Here is an 18683-nt window from a genome sequence, read left to right as displayed (position 1 = left end):
TGGCTGCTGTTGCTTGTCCACGGTGATATTTTTGGAAGATCTACTCCTGTATTCACTGGGGATGCCTATCACTGGTTCTTCGGGACAACCTGATTTAACTCAAAAAGGCAAAGAGAAGTGTTCCTTCCCTTTAGCAAGGCCAAATGCTCTTTATCTACATATTCCACAAATGCATATGTAAGTTGAAAGAATCTACACATAGAACTGTGGCCAACAGCAAATATTTCATCCTATGCTTTTCAGGTTTCCATTTCCTATAACCTGATCAGCTGCCTGTCAAAGAAAATGGGGTACAAATGCCCACAATACTGCGAACATTCACTTGCCTTTGTAAATGGTCCGGGGTGAGATTGGCTGTATTATACAGAGAAATGTAGTGTGTGGGTAGACCACAACCCTGGCGAATGTGATGAGCCATTAAGTAGAAATCAACCCTAAATTGAGAAGAAATTGAAAAGTTCAAGTAAAGCAACATTAAACAAAAAGTAAACAATGTAATGAGGTTATCTCCACAAAATGAATCCAAGTTTGTTTTGAAAGGACATGAACTTGTCCTTATACAAACTAAAACTATATTCAAGTTACTTTTCAGATTGAACAAAAATACAGAAGTTTCGTGCAAGTTAGTCTTTTATATTTTATTACAGGATTTGGTTTTCTATCTATACACATTTCTAACTTGTTTAAACCTCTACTGCATTTTTCTATTAGAATAAGGCCTCCAAAAGGCATGTGAACTATTGATTGTAATTACAATGAAGTACCCCAGGCAGTGTTTCCTACAGGATTCTGTGTTTGTAGTGTCCAGAGCTGTGGAATTATCAATAATCAAAATATTTGTCATGCACATCCCTACTGATATGCGACTACACACGACTGAAATAGAGGAGTAAAGTGGCACGAGTCACTCTTGTTGGTCCGTAGTAGTAGTAGTAGGCGCTCTAGCCTGGTAGTAGGAGGGCGGAGCGGCTTCCCTGGTAACACAATGTTTTGCCACAACATTGTAGCAATGTAATTTACATTGCTACAACTAGGGCTGGGTGATAAATCGATATAAATAATGATCGAGGTAATTACTTCCCTCAATAACGATATAAAGACGTTTAGATTAATTTTCGATAATGTCGATAATTCGGTACAGCAGTCCAATTCACCTCTATGATGCAGTAGGAACGTGCAGAGAAGTGACAATATGAACGTTTACACGCCCCCTAAACACACTCGCGCCTCGGCTGCACTGGCTGAAGCGGCCGCAGTGCCCCAGAGCTGTGTCTGTAAAACCGGGCCATTGTCGGAAGATGGAAGACCGAAAACAACACTACGATGACCACCTGATGTGGGAGGACTTAAGTGTATTTTATTCTTTATGCTTTACATGATTGGAGACCGCGTAATAAATAGCTAAACGTGTATAGACAACATTATACTCAGACACGCATTACGTTACTGTAAGAAAACTTTTTCATGTGCAACAATAAAATATTTGCTATTTATTATTATTGTTATTATTGTAATCAAGATATGTGCTAGTAGATGTCTTTTAAATGGCACAACCTGACTCACTTAACTTATTACTCTTACTACAGATTTGTAACTGCAAACGACACTATTATTTTTAATTTACTTAGCAGACGTCCTTAACCAGGGCAAGTTACAGTTCAAACAAAATACACATTTCACTATTAATCATACAGTAACAGCAGCTACAACATAGCAGGTTTAAAGTGTGCACGTTTCAGTCATGGCGTTTATGGACACATTTATAAACCAGTCCTTAATATTTTAGAGGGAAACCCAGATCTGCCGTATGTATTTATCTATTCATTCATTCATTCATTTAACTTGTAAATGGACACACGTTAACTAAATTGTGTTCACCTTCATGCTGAATGTCTCTGTGGGGCTGTCATACATCAGACTGCAGATATTTATTTTGTTGAGGAAAAAGGACTGAAAAGGGATTTTACTTAATTTTACTCATGCATATTTTTATGTTGAAAAAATATTTTATCATTATAATTGTTTTGAATGTCCTCAGATTCGTGAAATGATCCACTGTTTGGCAAGTGTTTGTCATGTTCTGACCATAAAGAACCACAATTAACCATCTGGTTTCTTCAACTTTCACTCAGGAGCAAATATCAGCCTTTAAGAAATAATGATTTGACATTTATCGTGATAATTATCGATATCGACTGATATGATTTTTTTTATCTTGATAACATTTTTGGTCATATCGCCAAGCCCTAGCTACAACTTTGTTGCAATGTTGTGTGTTAGCAGGGTAGTGCCACGTTTGTAAAGGAAAGGAGTTAAACTAGGACTGCAAGCTGAAGTATCAAAATATATAAAACAAACATCAGCCAAGATATAACATTTGTTTTGCAGTGGCGGTGTAGATTCAGCAGCAGCATACCGTCGCTCCAAGATAGCAGTGTAGGAAACACTGACCCCAGGATTATATTACTTTAACTTTATTTGGCAGACGGGAAAAGCTACAAAAACGTTGTAACCTGGGGTGCCAGGAAGGAAAACCCAACCAATAACGGAGCTGGACAAAAAGTCTGACAAAGAATAAGGAGCAAAAAAAAGAATGCGTCATAGCTGTCACCAGGACACAGGTATAGCATTAATGAAGATCATGGTTTGGTTGTCTTGCACATTGCTGAACTGGTAAGAGAAAGGTGACTAGGAAGACCAGGTAGATTGTTCATTCATATTTCTTGCTGCCTAACTGGAGACCTGGGTAGATTCACAATAGATATATTTTGCACTAGATCAAAATAATAAAATCAGTAGCAGAATGATGGTTAGTGTGCAATATTATAAATACACATTAAGAAAGTCCTTAATTATTGCCATTTTACCCGAGGCCATTCTAGTTTCCAATGGACTTTAAAGTTCAACAAACAGGTTCATTTAATATAAACAAAATATACATATATCCCCTTTAGAACATACAAACAGAATACATCGCAACCCATATTTAGGGGATTAAACATTTAAACAGCACTGAAACAATACTATTTTGGGGATTATAGCACAAGAAATTTCAAGCCATGAAGAAGGCAGGTAGAGGAATAAGAGCAATAAATGAAAAAAAAAAAGTCAGGACTGGCTGCTTAAATGCCAATTCCAACTAACATTTTTAAAGCACAACAGATGCAAAATATATGCAAAGTTGCTTTTCAGTTGTACAGGAGAGCAAACACTTGAAAGCATGGAATGAATGACAGATAATATGAACAAATAAATACATGGAGGAAAACTGGTTTAAGGAAGGAGAGAAAAGGCTGGTTCTAGAGGAGGGCTTATACATCAGACATTAGAAGCAGTGTACACATGGATGCAGAGTGCCCCCAGGTGGTACACCAGACTTCCCTGTAATTTCTTGTGTACACAGAAAAATTACTAATTAAAAAAAATCTAAATTTGTAATGTTATGAATTTGTTTAAAAAAGCTTGAGATGGGTTTTCATATTTTCTATTTTAATTAAAAAAAAAAAAGTTTATTATGTCAATTAAGTTCCTGTTAGGTACACCGGTACTGCGCACACCAATACTTGTGTGTTTATACCGCTCTCGATGGCTAAATGGCTCGACCTGGTTTTGCATGACACAGTCACAGTCGCAGAATTAATGATATGGCAGACGATGTCAGAAGTATGCTGATAGAGGGCATTAAGATGAGCAGATGCTTTTCACTACAATTAGATGAGTCTACTGATGTCGCCGATTTGGCTAATTTGCACATTTATATTAGATACGAGTTTGAGGGCATGTTCCATAAGGACTTTCTGTTCTGAAAGCTGCTACCAACAAGAACTAAGTGGGAGCATATTTTTCTTTGGAGCGAATTTTATCAAAGCCCAACCAATTAATTCATATCTGTTCAGTGTGCTTTGTAATGAAATGGGCAGTGAACATATGCAGCTTTTGCAACATACTGAAGTGAGATGGTAATCAAGGGGCAGAGGCTCATGAGGCTCTTTGAACTGCACTCTGAGGTACAGATGTTTCTGCATGACCAGAAATCTCCTTTGGCAAGTCTATTTGATGATCCAGTATGGATGGTACAATTAGGCTACCTGGCTGATATATTCTCACTGTCACGGTTGCCTCGTGGGAGGACCGTAAAGCTATTAGAGAAAGGACCCAAGTGCAGAGCTACTACACTGAGCAGACAGAAACCAAGGAGAATCCAATAGCGAGGTCGAGGTCACAGGCAAAAGGTTGAAGTCCAGGAGGTCAATAGAAACAGGGTTACAGAACAAGGGGCTAAGGAGAACAAGTAACCAGGAGAACAAGGAACCAGGAGAAGCAGGTAGAGCTGACAACACTTTGCCTAGAGTGAGGGCAGTGAGGGGTTTATAAAGGAGAGCAGGAACTACGAGGACAGGAGCAGGACCAATAAGAACAAAGGACAGGAGTAGAAGTGCACAAGGGTGAGGTGAAATGTTAATTGATAGAAAGAAAAAAGGAAAGCAGTGAAGGGAGCAGGAAAAAGCAAGAGAACATTGGCGGCCTCTAGTGGAGGAAGAGGGTCAGGGCTAGGGAACTGCGACACTCACGTTTGAATGAGTGAGCTGAATAGGGACTATAGGGACTCTCTTTAACATTTTTTGATGCATCTGTCAAGATCACTGCTATGAAGAAAAAGCTACAGCTTTTTATTAATAAAATCAAGGCAGGTAATGTCTCTGCTTTCCTAACTCTGAAGAACCATCTGCACACAGTGAAATTGGGCTACAGCTTTTTATTAATAAAATCAAGGCAGGTAATGTCTCGGCTTTCCTAACTCTGAAGAACCATCTGCACACATATGGTATGGCACTTGATGCTGCAGTTTGTGATGTGATTGTTGTGCACCTTTTGTCATTGGAAGAACAGTTATCAGTATTTTCCAGTAGAAGCCACACCAAAGTGGATCAGGAACCCCTTTACTGTTGATGTCACGGGAATACCTGAGGATCCAAAGACAGAGTGACTACCCAGCCCTCTCATTAAAGGGTGTGCAGTTTTTGATGCCTTTTGCTACTACCTATCTTTGCGAGAAAAGTTTCTCTGCTCTCACTGCAATCAAGACAGTATCGCAACAAAATTAATGCTGAGCTAGATCTGCGTTTGAAGCTCACTGCCCTCGTCCCTGACACTGCAAGGCTTTCCTCAGCTAAACAGGATCACCCCTCTCACTAAAATGGCAAGTGCTCAGTGCTATTTTTATTATTTTTGCATGTGCGTGCGTGCGCTCATGTTGGTCATTGAGATTTTCTGTGGTTCCTATGAGAAGATGACTTGTAGGTGGTACTTGGATGCTTTGGTTTGATCAGGGGTGGTACTTGGTTAAAGTTTGAGAACCACTGGTCTATAGATTTATACAGATGCGCTCTAACTTAGTGCCTCGAGTGTTGAGTTTGATTTAAACATGTAGATGGCACTGATCAGTCAAGAACAGAAGAAAGAAACTACTGTTCAACCATGTCTGGAGAGATCGCAAACGAGATTCTCTTCGCAAGAATTTTACGGTGCATAACAGCTGCATCCCAAAAGATGAATCGCAGCTCCTGATTGAAGAAATTTCCTAGCTCCATTAGCCTTACAGGGCAGCTTCTACACGCATTCCAAATGTTTTCCAACTCTAACACAGATCCTCTTGTGGTCATTATTATAGACCCAGCCTAGGAAAACGCAAACATTTAAACTCCCCCCTCCCCCCCTAAAGTGACAGGGGCGGACTGACCACCACCACATCATAATTGTCCAATTTTCTTCCGTTTGCAATTTGTTGTGTAGAAGTTTCCCAAGTTCCAAAAATAGAGCTAAAATTGGACTTCCTGTTACTTTATCACCTCTCAAGTGTCTTATCACTTATTACAAACATATGAATTTCATCATAACAGCCTTTACAAACAGAAAACCAACATTTACAGCAATATGCGCAAGATCTGTAAAGTATCTCAGCTTAAAAGGGGAGCAAACACTAATACACCTTGACAATACATTTAAATTTTAACAATGGGAACAGCATTTCTCTCTTAACTCCTGTCCTGCTTAAAGGTCTTATGATGTTCTCTGACTTTCTCTTAGGACAGCTTTGGCTTCTATTCAAAAACAAAATCATTACGAAACAATGAATCATTATTCACCAGGAATTATAATCACAGATAAAGATGTGATGGAGCTGACAGAAATCCACATCAGTCAAATGCGGATTGAACATGACAATGAGTTCACTGTACTAAACTGGCCCCCACAGTCACCAGATCTCAACCCAATAGAGCATCTTTGGGATGTGGTGGAACGGGAGCTTCGTGCCCTGGATGTGCATCCCACAAATCTCCATCAACTGCAAGATGCTATCCTATCAATATGGGCCAACATTTCTAAAGAATGCTTTCAGCACCTTGTTGAATCAATGCCACGTAGAATTAAGGCAGTTCTGAAGGCGAAAGGGGGTCAAACACAGTATTAGTATGGTGTTCCCAATAATCCTTTAGGCGAGTGTATATACACACACACACACACACACACACACACACACACACACACACATACATATACATAGACACACACACATACACCTATCAGCCATAACATTATGACCACCTGCCTAAATTGTGTAGGTCCCAAAACAGCCCTGACCCATCGAGGCATGGACTCCACTAGACCTCTGAAGGTGTGCTGTGGTATCTGACACCAAGACGTTAGCAGCAGATCCTTTAAGTCCTGTAAGTTGTGAGGTGGGGCCTCCATGGATCGGACTTGTTTGGCCAGCACATCCCACAGATGCTCGATTGGATTGAGATCTGGGGAATTTGGAGGCCAAATCAACACCTTGAACTCGTGATTCATCAGACCAGGCCACCTTCTTCCATTGCTCCGTGGTCCAGTTCTGATGCTCATATGCCCATTGTAGGCGCTTTCGGCAGTGGATAGGGGTCAGCATGGGCACCCTGACTGGTCTGTGGCTACGCAGCCCCATACGCAACAAACTGCGATGCACTGTGTGTTCTGACACCTTTCTATCAGAACCAGCATTAACTTTTTCAGCAATTTGAGCTTCAGTAACTCGTCTGTTGGATCGGACCACATGGGCCAGCCTTCGCTCCCCACGTGCATCAAAGAGCCTTGGCCGCCCATGACCCTGTCACCGGTTCACCGCTTTTCCTTCCTTGGACCACATTTGATAGGTACTGACTAGGGATGCACCGAAATGTTCTGTAATTCTTGGCCGAAACCGAAACTGAATATAATGAAACATTTGGCCGAAGGCCGAATACTGAATTACTGAAAACGTGTTTTTTCGCATTTTTTTCCGCCAATTTTTTCACCATTGTATAAATTAAATAGTCTAAATGAGCTTTTTACTATTTTGTCTTGCCTTTCAAAGAAAAAAATCAATTACAAAACTACAATTTAAAAATATTTAACATTCCAGCAGACATTATACCAACAAAGCACCATACAACTTAAAATAAATAAATTAGCAAAAACATTTTTTTTTTATTTGGCCATCTTTGAGCCCCCATTCTTGAATAGCCTATATTAGTCCTATAACTGACTGCTGAAAGAATGTAATGTACTCTGTACACCTACAACAAAAAGTGCATTAAAAAGAGTGCAAAAATTCATGAACCCACAACAAATGAATAATCATCCTAGACATAAGCCTACTTTAGCCCTTTTCTTCAGGAAAAGTGGCAGGTTCTTCTTTATGAAAAGTAGCTTCTCTGCTTTCAAAACATGAAAAAAAAAAAAAAAAAACTTACCAGCCACTTGGTATTTTTACCAGCCAAAGGCAAACATCACCAAAAATGCATGAGGGTGAAAAAATGTGTGGTGAACATGTTAAAACGTAGCAATTATTCAGGTAATTAATCAATCACTATAACAAAAAGATAATTGCACACCTGTATAGACTAGACAGGTGTGTATGAGGGAAAAGGATCTGGATAGAAAAAACATGCTCCTACAGTTTCTACTTGCATGTGTTATAAGGTCTTTGATCAAAACATTGCATTTTATTGAATTATAACACTTGCTATTAGAGGTGGGAGCATAGTTTTCAAATTAATCAATCACATATACAATAACATGGCAGCTATTGGGGATCTGTATAAACTCACTAACACATGAGAAGGGGTTTTAAATGGTGACACATTATAGCTCTTCATACTCCTCTTCCTCTTCAGTGCTAATCCCTTCTCTGGGTTTCTGCACGTCATTAAAAATATTTCATTGGATTGGCTAGATATTCATAGTCACGGTCTGTGGTTGGGTAAAAAATATATAATCTCTAGGAATGATGACAGACAGTAACGTCCTTTCCCTTGGTCAATACGATGCATGCCAGCAAAGATGCGGTGTAAACAAACCACACGTTTCTCTTTAGCAGAATCTCGCAGCAAAAATTGCATGTCACTAACGCAAATCATTTCCCCATAAATTAATACTTTAATTGATGCAATTGATGAATACATATCTTACACAACTTTGTTCAATAAATATCTATGTAAAAATACATTGGAAATGGCATAATAACAGCAGACGAAAATGCCGTACATTAGCTTCCTTGTGGCAATGTTTTCCGGTGGCAGCAAAATACAAAATGCATAAGACCTATCTAGCTAGCTAATTCATACAATCTGCTTCTAACACATCAACTTTGAGGACAAAATGTTCACTTGCTGCCTAATATATCCCACCCACTGACAGGTGCCATGATAACGAGATTACCAGTGTTATTCACTTCACCTGTCAGTGGTCATAATGTTATGGCTGATCGGTGTACATTTATTTATATATATATATATATATATATATATATATATATACACACACACACACACACATACATATGCACACATATACACACAGCTCTGAAAAAAATGTAGACTACTTAATATTGATTTCTGAACTTGGAGAGGTTTATTAATTTTTTCCAGAGCTGTATATATAACCACAAAAGGGAAACAAAAATATATCAGCAAAGAAATATACTTTATATCACTCAATACTGCCCTACCCTCCCAGTTATGCCAATGGCGAGTAGGGTGGGGGACAATTTAATGTTCTGCATAGGTTTAAAATTAATGGTATATTTTGCTGGACTTACCAGGCCTTGCTGGTGACGGTGTGGTCCAAAACTGTCCCGGGGGGAGGGGTGCCAAAGCGATCTCCACAACAAGAGTAAAGTGTGGTGCTGATCCTCTTCTGGACCACAATGAAGGCGAGCTTGGGTTCGTAGTTGGGGAATGTCTCGAAACACTTCAACAACTGCGGGATCTCGTACTTCTCCACAGTATTCAGCTGCCCGTCTGAAACTCCGTCCCTGTACACCACAATCTTCTCGGGGAAGCAGTGGTTTACCTTAGAGATCACACAGCGTTTGTTTTTTGATTTTTTAAATCAGTGCTTTGAAAATGGGTTTTGCAAACTCCATGAATGAGTGTCTGAAAACATACAAGCCCCATCATAAATGCCAAACAAATATTTGGCACCTGAAACTAGAATTTAAAATATAAAGGTGAGATAATGCACCAAAAGAGCAGGATATTAGTAACTACACAGCTGAGGCAGCTTTAATTCTATACTAGAGACAGCTGGGTTACCTCGAAATACTTCTGCAAACCAGCTAGGAGACAGATTCGGAATCCATTTATAATCTCCTCATTGGGCATCTGGAATGTGACCCGTGAATACCATCTAGTCAATGAACTGGAAGAAAGACACAAAATAATCCTTGCTGTAGCAAATGGAATTACAGGCTTAAACATTTTTTGTTCTTACATTCATTTCATGCAAACCCACAACTTGCTCAACTCCCGACTATTCCCTCTACAGAAGGAATAGGTTAACATTACATTTGAGTATTTTAGCATTTACATACATCAGAATCTGTGTTAATATTGTCAAAAGAAAAAAATATATAAAAATCAAGATGCAAACTTCATTTTACACTTAATGAAAAACAGTTTAAATTGGCACTGGCTGGATCTTTACATTTTTCAATGTCAGGTATTTAGAGATTTGCCAACAGATCTCAAGGTACAATCACAATCCTCCACCCCATGGATGTCATTGACCCTTCATGTATTACAGATATATACATATATGCTATACACATTGACACCAAAGTGTGGAACTTGTGGACAGGACATTACTTGTTAACACTGGCCACAAAGCCCATGACTGATCGGTTCTTCCGGTTTGAGTCATGATGCACGTCAACTCCAATCACCATCAGATGTTTCTGTCAGAGGAGCAGAGAAACCCAGTTGTAAGATGTCACTTATCTCCAACACACTACCGTCTAACAATGGCCCTAGGTTCTTATTTCTGCAATGGTTATTTGTATGGCTGACACCTTAGTCCTAAGCAACATCCATTCAGTAACATTCTTACAAAAAAAACTTTCCCATGTAAATTTGTGAAACTGGATTAGTGTTAGGCAGGGATATGGCAATGTGGTACCAGGTACATACATACATACATAAACACACACACACACACACTTTACAAATATCAGTATTTCCACGATAGGCATTTATTTATTGAGTAATTGATAATGGCATTTGACTGGTGTCAAATGTTAAACACATTGTACACATCCTAAATTGTAAACTATCAAGGAGTAGTGAATTGACAAATCTAAAATTCAAACAGCAGGGCCAAATGCTAAATGTTCATATTTTACATTAAAACAAATAGTTTATGGGAAGCAACACAACTGGAAAAAAAAAAAAAAAAACTTAGTAACTTTAGTAACACTAATGGTTCTGAAATCCAAAGGCACCCACCCTGTCCTGCATTTTTTCCCCCACGAACGTGGAAATCCGTTTAAACTGAAGATGCTTATTTAAGGTTTCTTAAAAAAGCAACACACAGCCTTTCTATGTTTTGATTTGGTCTGTAATTCGATAAAGAAAATGTGGCACTAAGCTGAAAGTGCACAAGTAGGCACATTTTCTCACCACATAATTTTCACATGATTTGTAGGAACAGTGAGAATCGTTTACTTTGAGAACCCAGCGAAGCTCTTAGGTCAAAACATCATTATTTGCAACAAAAGGAAGGAAAAACCTACTGATGTCATCGAACTATCCATCTTTGAAGCTGGAGGTATTCAGGCTAATATAAGTAGATGGATTATTAACTGCTTGATCTATAGGAAATATAGGGTGTCGATTAGAGGAGTTGCGTATAACTGGAGTGAGGTTGTTAGTGGAGTTCCACAGGGATCAGTATTAAGGCCTGTGCTTTATCTAATACACCGATAAGCCATAACATTATGACCACTTAATAAACCTCTCCAAGTTCAGAAATCAATATTAAGTAGTCTCAATTTTTTTCAGAGCTGTGTGTATATGTGTGCATATGTATGTGTGTGTATATATATATATATATAAATATTAATGTACACCAATCAGCCATAACATTATGACCACTGACAGGTGAAGTGAATAACACTGATAATCTCATTATCATGGCACCTGTCAGTGGGTGGGATATATTAGGCAGCAAGTGAACATTTTGTCCTCAAAAGTTGATGTGTTAGAAGCATGAAAAATGGGCAAGTGTAAGGATCTGAGCGACTTTGACAAGGGCCAAATTGTGATGGCTAGACAACTGGGTCAGAGCATCTCCAAAACTGCAGCTCTTGTGGGGTGTTCCCGGTCTGCAGTGGTCAGTACCTATCAAAAATGGTCCAAGGAAGGAAAAGCGGTGAACCGGCGACAGGGTCATGGGCAGCCAAGGCTCACTGATGCACGTGGGGAGCAAAGGCTTGCCCGTGTGGTCCGATTCAACAGACGAGCTACTGTAGCTCAAATTGCTGAAAAAGTTAATGCTGGTTCTGATAGAAAGGTGTCAGAACACACAGTGCATCGCAGTTTGTTGCCTCACAAATTAAATTCAAGGTGGTATGTGCAAGGTATGAGATGCAGGCAACAAAAACATCCACTATAATAACACTATAGGCAGAATAGAACTAGAAGACGTAACGCATGAGAAAGACCTTTCCCCATCTAAACCATGTGGGGAAGCAATAAAAAAGGCAAACCAGAGGAGCTTATCCAGACCTGGAGACACAAATGGAAATTGGGCTTAAAGGCATTCAAGACAGAATACAGGAGACACTTCATCACACAGAGAGTTGTCACAATCTGGAACAAACTCCCCAGCGATGTGGTTGAAGCTGGCAATTTGGGAACATTCAATATTAGACTGAGTAGGATGCTTGGATCACTTATGCCTCGGTTCCACTGGCTTAAGTGTCTGTGCCGTGCCGGACACGTCCCAGAGCTTTTTTTGTAAAACCAGGCCGTTGTGAAGTGCATCCCTCTTATGGGAGGAGCAGAGCGATTATGGGTTTGGTTTGTGTTTCATTTTAAAAACAAAGACAGAGAACAACACTACGAGCGATACAACCTGACGTGGAAAATACTTGTGTCTATTTTATTCTATTCTTTCTGCTTTACATGATTGGAGACAGCGTAATAAATACACGTTTCTGTTAAGAGATATTAGGAAGAGCTAAACTTGTATAGACAACATTATATTCAGACAAGCACATCCCCATAAGAATACGTTTCCATGTATACCAAATATGTATTGTTATTATAATCATCATCATTTGTGCTAATCTATATGCATTTTAAATGGCACAGCGTGACTCCCTTAATTTATTACGCTTTCTGCAGATTTGTAACGGCAAACAATACTTTTTGCCGTATTATTTATAATTTACTTAGCAGACGTCCTTAACCAGGGTAAATTACAGTGGAAACAAAATACACATGTTTCACGATGTATCATCCAGCTGCAATTTAGCAGGTTATAGTTTAGCTAAAGTGTGCACGTTTCAGCGTCCAGGCGCTTAGCCAGTGGAAACACCCGTTTTAAGTGTCCGGGGCTGGTCCGTCAGTGGAAACGGGGCATTAGTTATTAATGGACACCAAACAAGCACGATGGGTTGAATGGCCTCCTCTCGATTGTAAACTTTACGTTCATATGATCTGAAAAAAATTGAAATCTTTGTACCAACTGCATGTAATTAGTTAGTAATACAATTTTTTCTCTTTCGAATGACTGCTCAAGTCAATTTCTATTAGAAATGTCAAAACTCTTATTGCAGTTTACACGTTTCCCACATCCTTCTCCAGCCAGCTACTTTTCTTTCAATATCCATAGGTCATTTAATAGAGATTTCCCTGGCATTTAAAAACAAAACAAAGTAATGCAATACGATACGTCTAATACAAGTAAGCCTGATTTTAGACGTTTCCATTTGAGTGTTGCTCTTTGGAATTGTAAATTGTTAGTTTTCACTACTAACCTCATAAAGGGCAAGTACAATTATGAGGCTAGTAGTGAATACTTTGAGTAAATAAAAGCTGATTAATAAATCCCAGTGTAATTTCATAGACTTTTCATGTTCGAAGTATTCTGGTCATGCAGATACTATTGATTAGTAATTAATTCCAATTAATGTGGAGTAAGTAGAACAGGGCTTTTCCAAGGCACTTACCAGGGGAACATTGACACTCCAAAGCTCTCCCCCTAGCTTGCAGTTGATCTGCAACAGGATCTTTTGGGCCACACTCCTCAGTTTTTGAGGCTGGGAGATGGTCCTCACATTTATGGCCTATATCAGCCAAACCACAAAAATAAAAATTAATAAATACATACATAAAAACAAATCTGCTTTAGTCTGAATGTTAGTTGCATTTATCTGGCAAGAGGTCATGTTGCCATTATCTCTACTGTTCTGAAACATAAGGTCTTAGAATACAGAAATATAGTCTTTCAGTGACAATTATGTTCTAAGGCATGCTGTTACTATACTCCTGTGATAATGTATATAACCGCAGAACCACAGACCAATATCTCATGACCACACTTACAAATTAAATCAGATTGCCAATTTATAAATTATGACAGTAATTAGCAAACTTCGCTAAATTAACAAAAACCCTTTCATAACCTTTAAAATACCACATTAAAATTCAACAATTTTCAAGGATTTCAAGCACCTGTACAAACAGGTCAGAGTTAAGCTACTCAAGGCAAGGTCTTTGTTTATAAGGGGGTTCTGGTTTAATGCTATTATAAATATGACTACTGTGAAAGGTAGACAGTATACAGGCCGACCTGAGAAGGAACAGGAGTCTGAATGCAGCAGAGTTTTTTTATCGCGCTGTAGAGGTCATCTCTGTTGCCAGTAATGATACAGATCACAAGCTGCACATTAGGCTGGAGAAAGAGTAAGTTTTGTTAAGAAACCGTGAGTTTCAATTAATTAAAATCACACCCAAGTTTTGAGAAGGAGGTAAGATTGTTCAAGTCAGATCACAGCAATTTTTATTCCACAGAGACCAAGTCAAAATTGTAACCTACCAGCAAATGGCCAACTATAAACTTGTGCCCAGTGGCAGTTTAAATCTATTGTCAGAAGCCACTTCGTGCAACATATCTAAAAATGGCATTGGGTTGGTCAAAGTTTTTATTTGATCTAGGTCTATCTAGGGTTCAGAATGTCTAAACTGCATATTCCTTTAGTAAGTTGGGACCAAACGAATAAACAAATTTAATTTCAAATGTAGAGAACATGTAGAATAATGCATCTTTAGACTGCATTTTAAGGTAACACTTTTAAGCAAACCCCAACACTGGTTTTATACCAATAATCTATAGATTGTATAATTTTTCAAATGGGAGTATTTTTATTCGACAATACTCCTTAGCGATGAGGTTCAACATAATGGAAAATCAAGTCAGGTGATGGTGTAATCTAGAGGTAAATGTTCTTGTAATGAGTAAAGCAGCCCGGCATGGATAAGTGGTTGAAAATGGCTTCAATAACCCAATGAAGCCACTAACCAAATAGATCAGAAATCTATATTTATTTTCTATGCAATTTGCACCAATCTACTCCCCACCATAATGCTCCGTATTATTAATTTTGTACTCTTTCTGGCACTTTAAATATACTGTAACTATACCATAGATAATTACGCCTTTTCTCAACATCACTGCACACACTAATGATGCAACTATTACAACTACCACACTGTGTACTTAATTTTAGTAAACTACAAATTTATGCTGTATAATGCTGTGTGTGTGTGGATTAAATACATATATTATATACACACACACACTCATTCTCCCAAAACATGTACCACTGAGGCTGATCAACAACTTGGCAATAGTTTACATTATATAACTTAAAAGCATCCGTGCACTACAGCATCTTCACTACCATGAGGTGCTGGCCCAAAAAAAAAAAAAGTGTAAGGAAAAACTGATTTTGTAGTCGCACTCTCACATATTAAGTACTTAGACTGTTCAAATACCTAATAAGTGAGGGTGTGGCTACAAAATCCACACAAACAAATTAAAGGAAAAACCTGAATAATTGAGTGGAGGAACATAGAATGCAGATGTCTCCAAACATTTGTACTGCATGATACAATTAAGCCGTTAACATCCTATCATGCTCTGTGGCATGTTTAAAAATACTGAGCAGGCCCAGCTGACCTCAATTTTGGCAAGAGGAAAGGATCTAAGGGACTTTGAAAGAGGGGTCACTATTGGGGCATGAATGGCAGCAGCTTCATTCATAAAGACTGCTCAACTGGCTAGAGTCTCAATAGGAACAGTGACTAAAGTTACATCTGCATTTAGATCTATGGCACAGGTCGGCAACTCGCGGCTCGCAAACCGTATGTGGCTCTTTAACCCCTCCTCAGTAGAGCCCTGCATTTCAGCCCGAGCCTGACGGGCCCCGACTTATTTATACCCCTTGGGCCAGGCTTCGGGCCAGTTTTCACGTCATAGTTCACACGCGTCCTGTTTTAAGCCTGCTTTAAGGCTCCTCCTCCTTTTTATATTTTAGACATTAATTAATTAAAAGAAACTATGAGAAGTTGATGATGGTAAAACAAACATTGAAAGATGTTTTATAACCTATCACACTGACACGCATGACACAGTCTGCTCACACACACAGGTTTCCCACGGACAACACGAGAGCATGCTACCGCGCCTGCACAGACCGGCTTGCACGATGTTAGTGTCCCCGCCAGTGGCAGCAGCAGCAGTGTGTCTTCAGCGCAGCTGGAAGAGGACAGAAGAAACAGGACTGGACTGAAACCTCCACTGTGGATGCTGTGCTTGTTCTCCACGATGCTCTGTAAGAGACTGTTCTTCTGGCTGTAGCCATGTTAAGACTAGGAGGCTGTTTTGTTTGTTCTTTGATTGGACTTTATTGTCATTAGTCTAACTGTTGGAGACTACTGGACATAAGAATGGCCATGTTCTGTGGTGACGATTGATTTTTGAGGTAAGGTAAGATAAAATAAAAAATAAAAACACGCAGGTTATGTGTTTAGATCGTACAGCCCGTTCGTTCGTTTTTCCTCACGCTATTGCGAGCAGCAGAGCAGCCTGGTCAGCTTGTCAAAAATGCCTTTTTACTGTGGTGGTGATAATAAACATTTAAACTAACATTGTGTGATATGCTTGAAGTGTTTTATATCTATGGATTTTATTATAGGCAAGTCAAGTGTTGATTTGAGAGGCTAAATTGATCAAACGTGATCAACTCACTGTCGGCCGCTGGCCCTTTGGTCCTCACTTTAAAAAACAAAAACTTTAATTTAACAAATAAAAAATGCTCCAAACATTTTTCTAAATTAACTTAATAAAGAAACGAAAATAAATAACTACTTTGCCATTAAAAACAAAACTGAACAATTTTAATGGCTGCAACAGTAGTATAGGCTGTGTAATGGAAAAAAAAAAAAAAGACCGATAATTGTGATAAGCTGTCGGACAAGGGCCGGGGCCTGAGCATCTCGGGCCAGGGCCGGGCTAGGGCCTAGATTTGAGGCCTGTGCAGGGCTTTACTCCTCAGTGGCGTTTCTTGTGTCTCTATATAATCATATGGAAATTAAAATTACCATTAACATAGGCTCGTGTATGAGAAGATTAATAGTTAGAATAGGCAAGGCTTAACCACAGCTTTGCATAGAGTAAAATTAGTAAAATTAGTATTTTTAAACACTATATATTGTACATGCAGCGTAACACATTTTTAAAATACTGTCAAAATAAGTGACAAGTGTTATTTTTATTTTTTTGGTTAAAAAAAGGCTTTGAAATATTAAAATATAGAAAAAGTTTTAAACTGTTGGATGTTGTTCCATGTGTCTGTACTAAACACTTATCTAAAGTATTTATTATCGAGTGAATATAATAATTTGACTGGTTACATCGACCCATGTCTTCTCTGGATACATACATACATAGGCCTACATCACTTTATGTTTAGATGAGCTACAGAATATAGAAATCGAGAGGATCGAGCAGTGGCTACAGCTACCCCAAACTGTGTCTTAGCTCCCCGAGTTCAAAAGTCAAACTTTGTATTTTATTACAGTATGATTATGGAGTGTGGTGTTAACCCAAACATCTGTATATTTGAATGATAACGGCGAGTCAGCACCACTCACTGACAGCTCATAATACAATTAGCATAATCTATATGACACATGCCAAGGTTGAAGTTCTTGGTGTTAATTCGTTTGGTTAAGAGACAATGTTTTTGGCATTTTAACAGACTGTCAAAATTGTATGTATTTTGATTAAGTTTAATTGTATTTAAATTGATATACGTGTTCGATTGGCTAGTGTTAGTGGGTTTATTTGGCTTTAGTATGTATTGTTTATTTTATTTTCGTGTGTACATATTTTGTAAAATACAGTACATTATCCGATTTAAAGTAATTAGCTATTATTGCAATGATTTGCAATCAGTAAAGTTTAAAACCAAAATCTTTATGTATGAACACACGTTTTACACTCTAAAAAGTAAAGGTTCTAATAAGAACCTTTTAGGGTTGCGGGGCTTGATACTGTGGAGGAACCCCTAAACCCTAAAAAAATTTTCTTAAATCAATCATGATCATGATTAAAAAGGTTTCTTAAATGATCCCTTGCGTTTACGACAGACCTCGCAGTTCTTAAAACAACCCTTTAATGAAAATAAACTCACAGCTCATTTAGGCAATCAGTAGTGGTGGTGAGCTAATATAGCCTAAATAAGCTGTGTTACCCGCATTAAAGGGCTCAAATGTTTTGCGGCTCCAGGAAATGTATTTTTTTTTTTTTTTTTGTCAAACTACTCTTCCAGTAGTAAAGCTTGCCGACCCCTGTATTAGATCATTAAGTGTCCCAGCTGAGGCCCTAGTGGAATATGTGCTCTCTGTTCACCTCGCTGGTAAGCTGTGTGTGGACGCTCTTGACATAGGTCTCAGTTCGGTCATCCCTCAACTCCACGCGGATAGGGCGACCCAACCTCAGCCCCATGGGCCCCGCCACTTTCCCAAAAGTAGCCACCAGCTCCTCTGCCTGATCAGAGCAGCGCCGGGGGTAGAAGATGGCCCAGCAGTTCAGAGGGATCTGGTGGGGAGAGGTATGGAACATAGCCAAAGTAAATCCAAACGTTCCTGTACATGGTTAACAAAACTCAAAAATGATTTGGTTTTTCAGTTTTGACTTTTTATTATTACTTGATTTCTTAGCAGACACCCTTATCCAGGGTGACTTACAATTGTTACAAGATATCACATTATTTTTTACATATATACAGCTGGGCATTTACTGGAGCAATCTAGGTA

The 18683-nt window shown here is 38.8% G+C and overlaps 1 protein-coding gene across 1 annotated transcript in view; it reads right to left on the bottom strand.

The window, feature by feature from the left end:
• piwil2 (piwi-like RNA-mediated gene silencing 2) overlaps positions 1–18683 on the bottom strand; it is a 39803-nt gene that overhangs the window by 1468 nt on the left and 19652 nt on the right. The window contains exons 16-22 of the mRNA XM_066714515.1: positions 18277–18465; positions 14152–14253; positions 13529–13645; positions 10164–10252; positions 9612–9717; positions 9116–9369; positions 327–434 (exon numbers count right to left, since the gene is read on the bottom strand). Of these exons, the coding sequence (XP_066570612.1) occupies positions 327–434; positions 9116–9369; positions 9612–9717; positions 10164–10252; positions 13529–13645; positions 14152–14253; positions 18277–18465 (965 nt within the window). The remainder of the gene's footprint in view (positions 1–326; positions 435–9115; positions 9370–9611; positions 9718–10163; positions 10253–13528; positions 13646–14151; positions 14254–18276; positions 18466–18683) is intronic.

Source organism: Amia ocellicauda, chromosome 9 (assembly GCF_036373705.1).
Source record: "Amia ocellicauda isolate fAmiCal2 chromosome 9, fAmiCal2.hap1, whole genome shotgun sequence".
NCBI lineage: Eukaryota > Metazoa > Chordata > Actinopteri > Amiiformes > Amiidae > Amia > Amia ocellicauda.
Note: the sequence above shows the minus strand (reverse complement) of the source record. Positions and strands in the feature narration are given on the sequence as shown.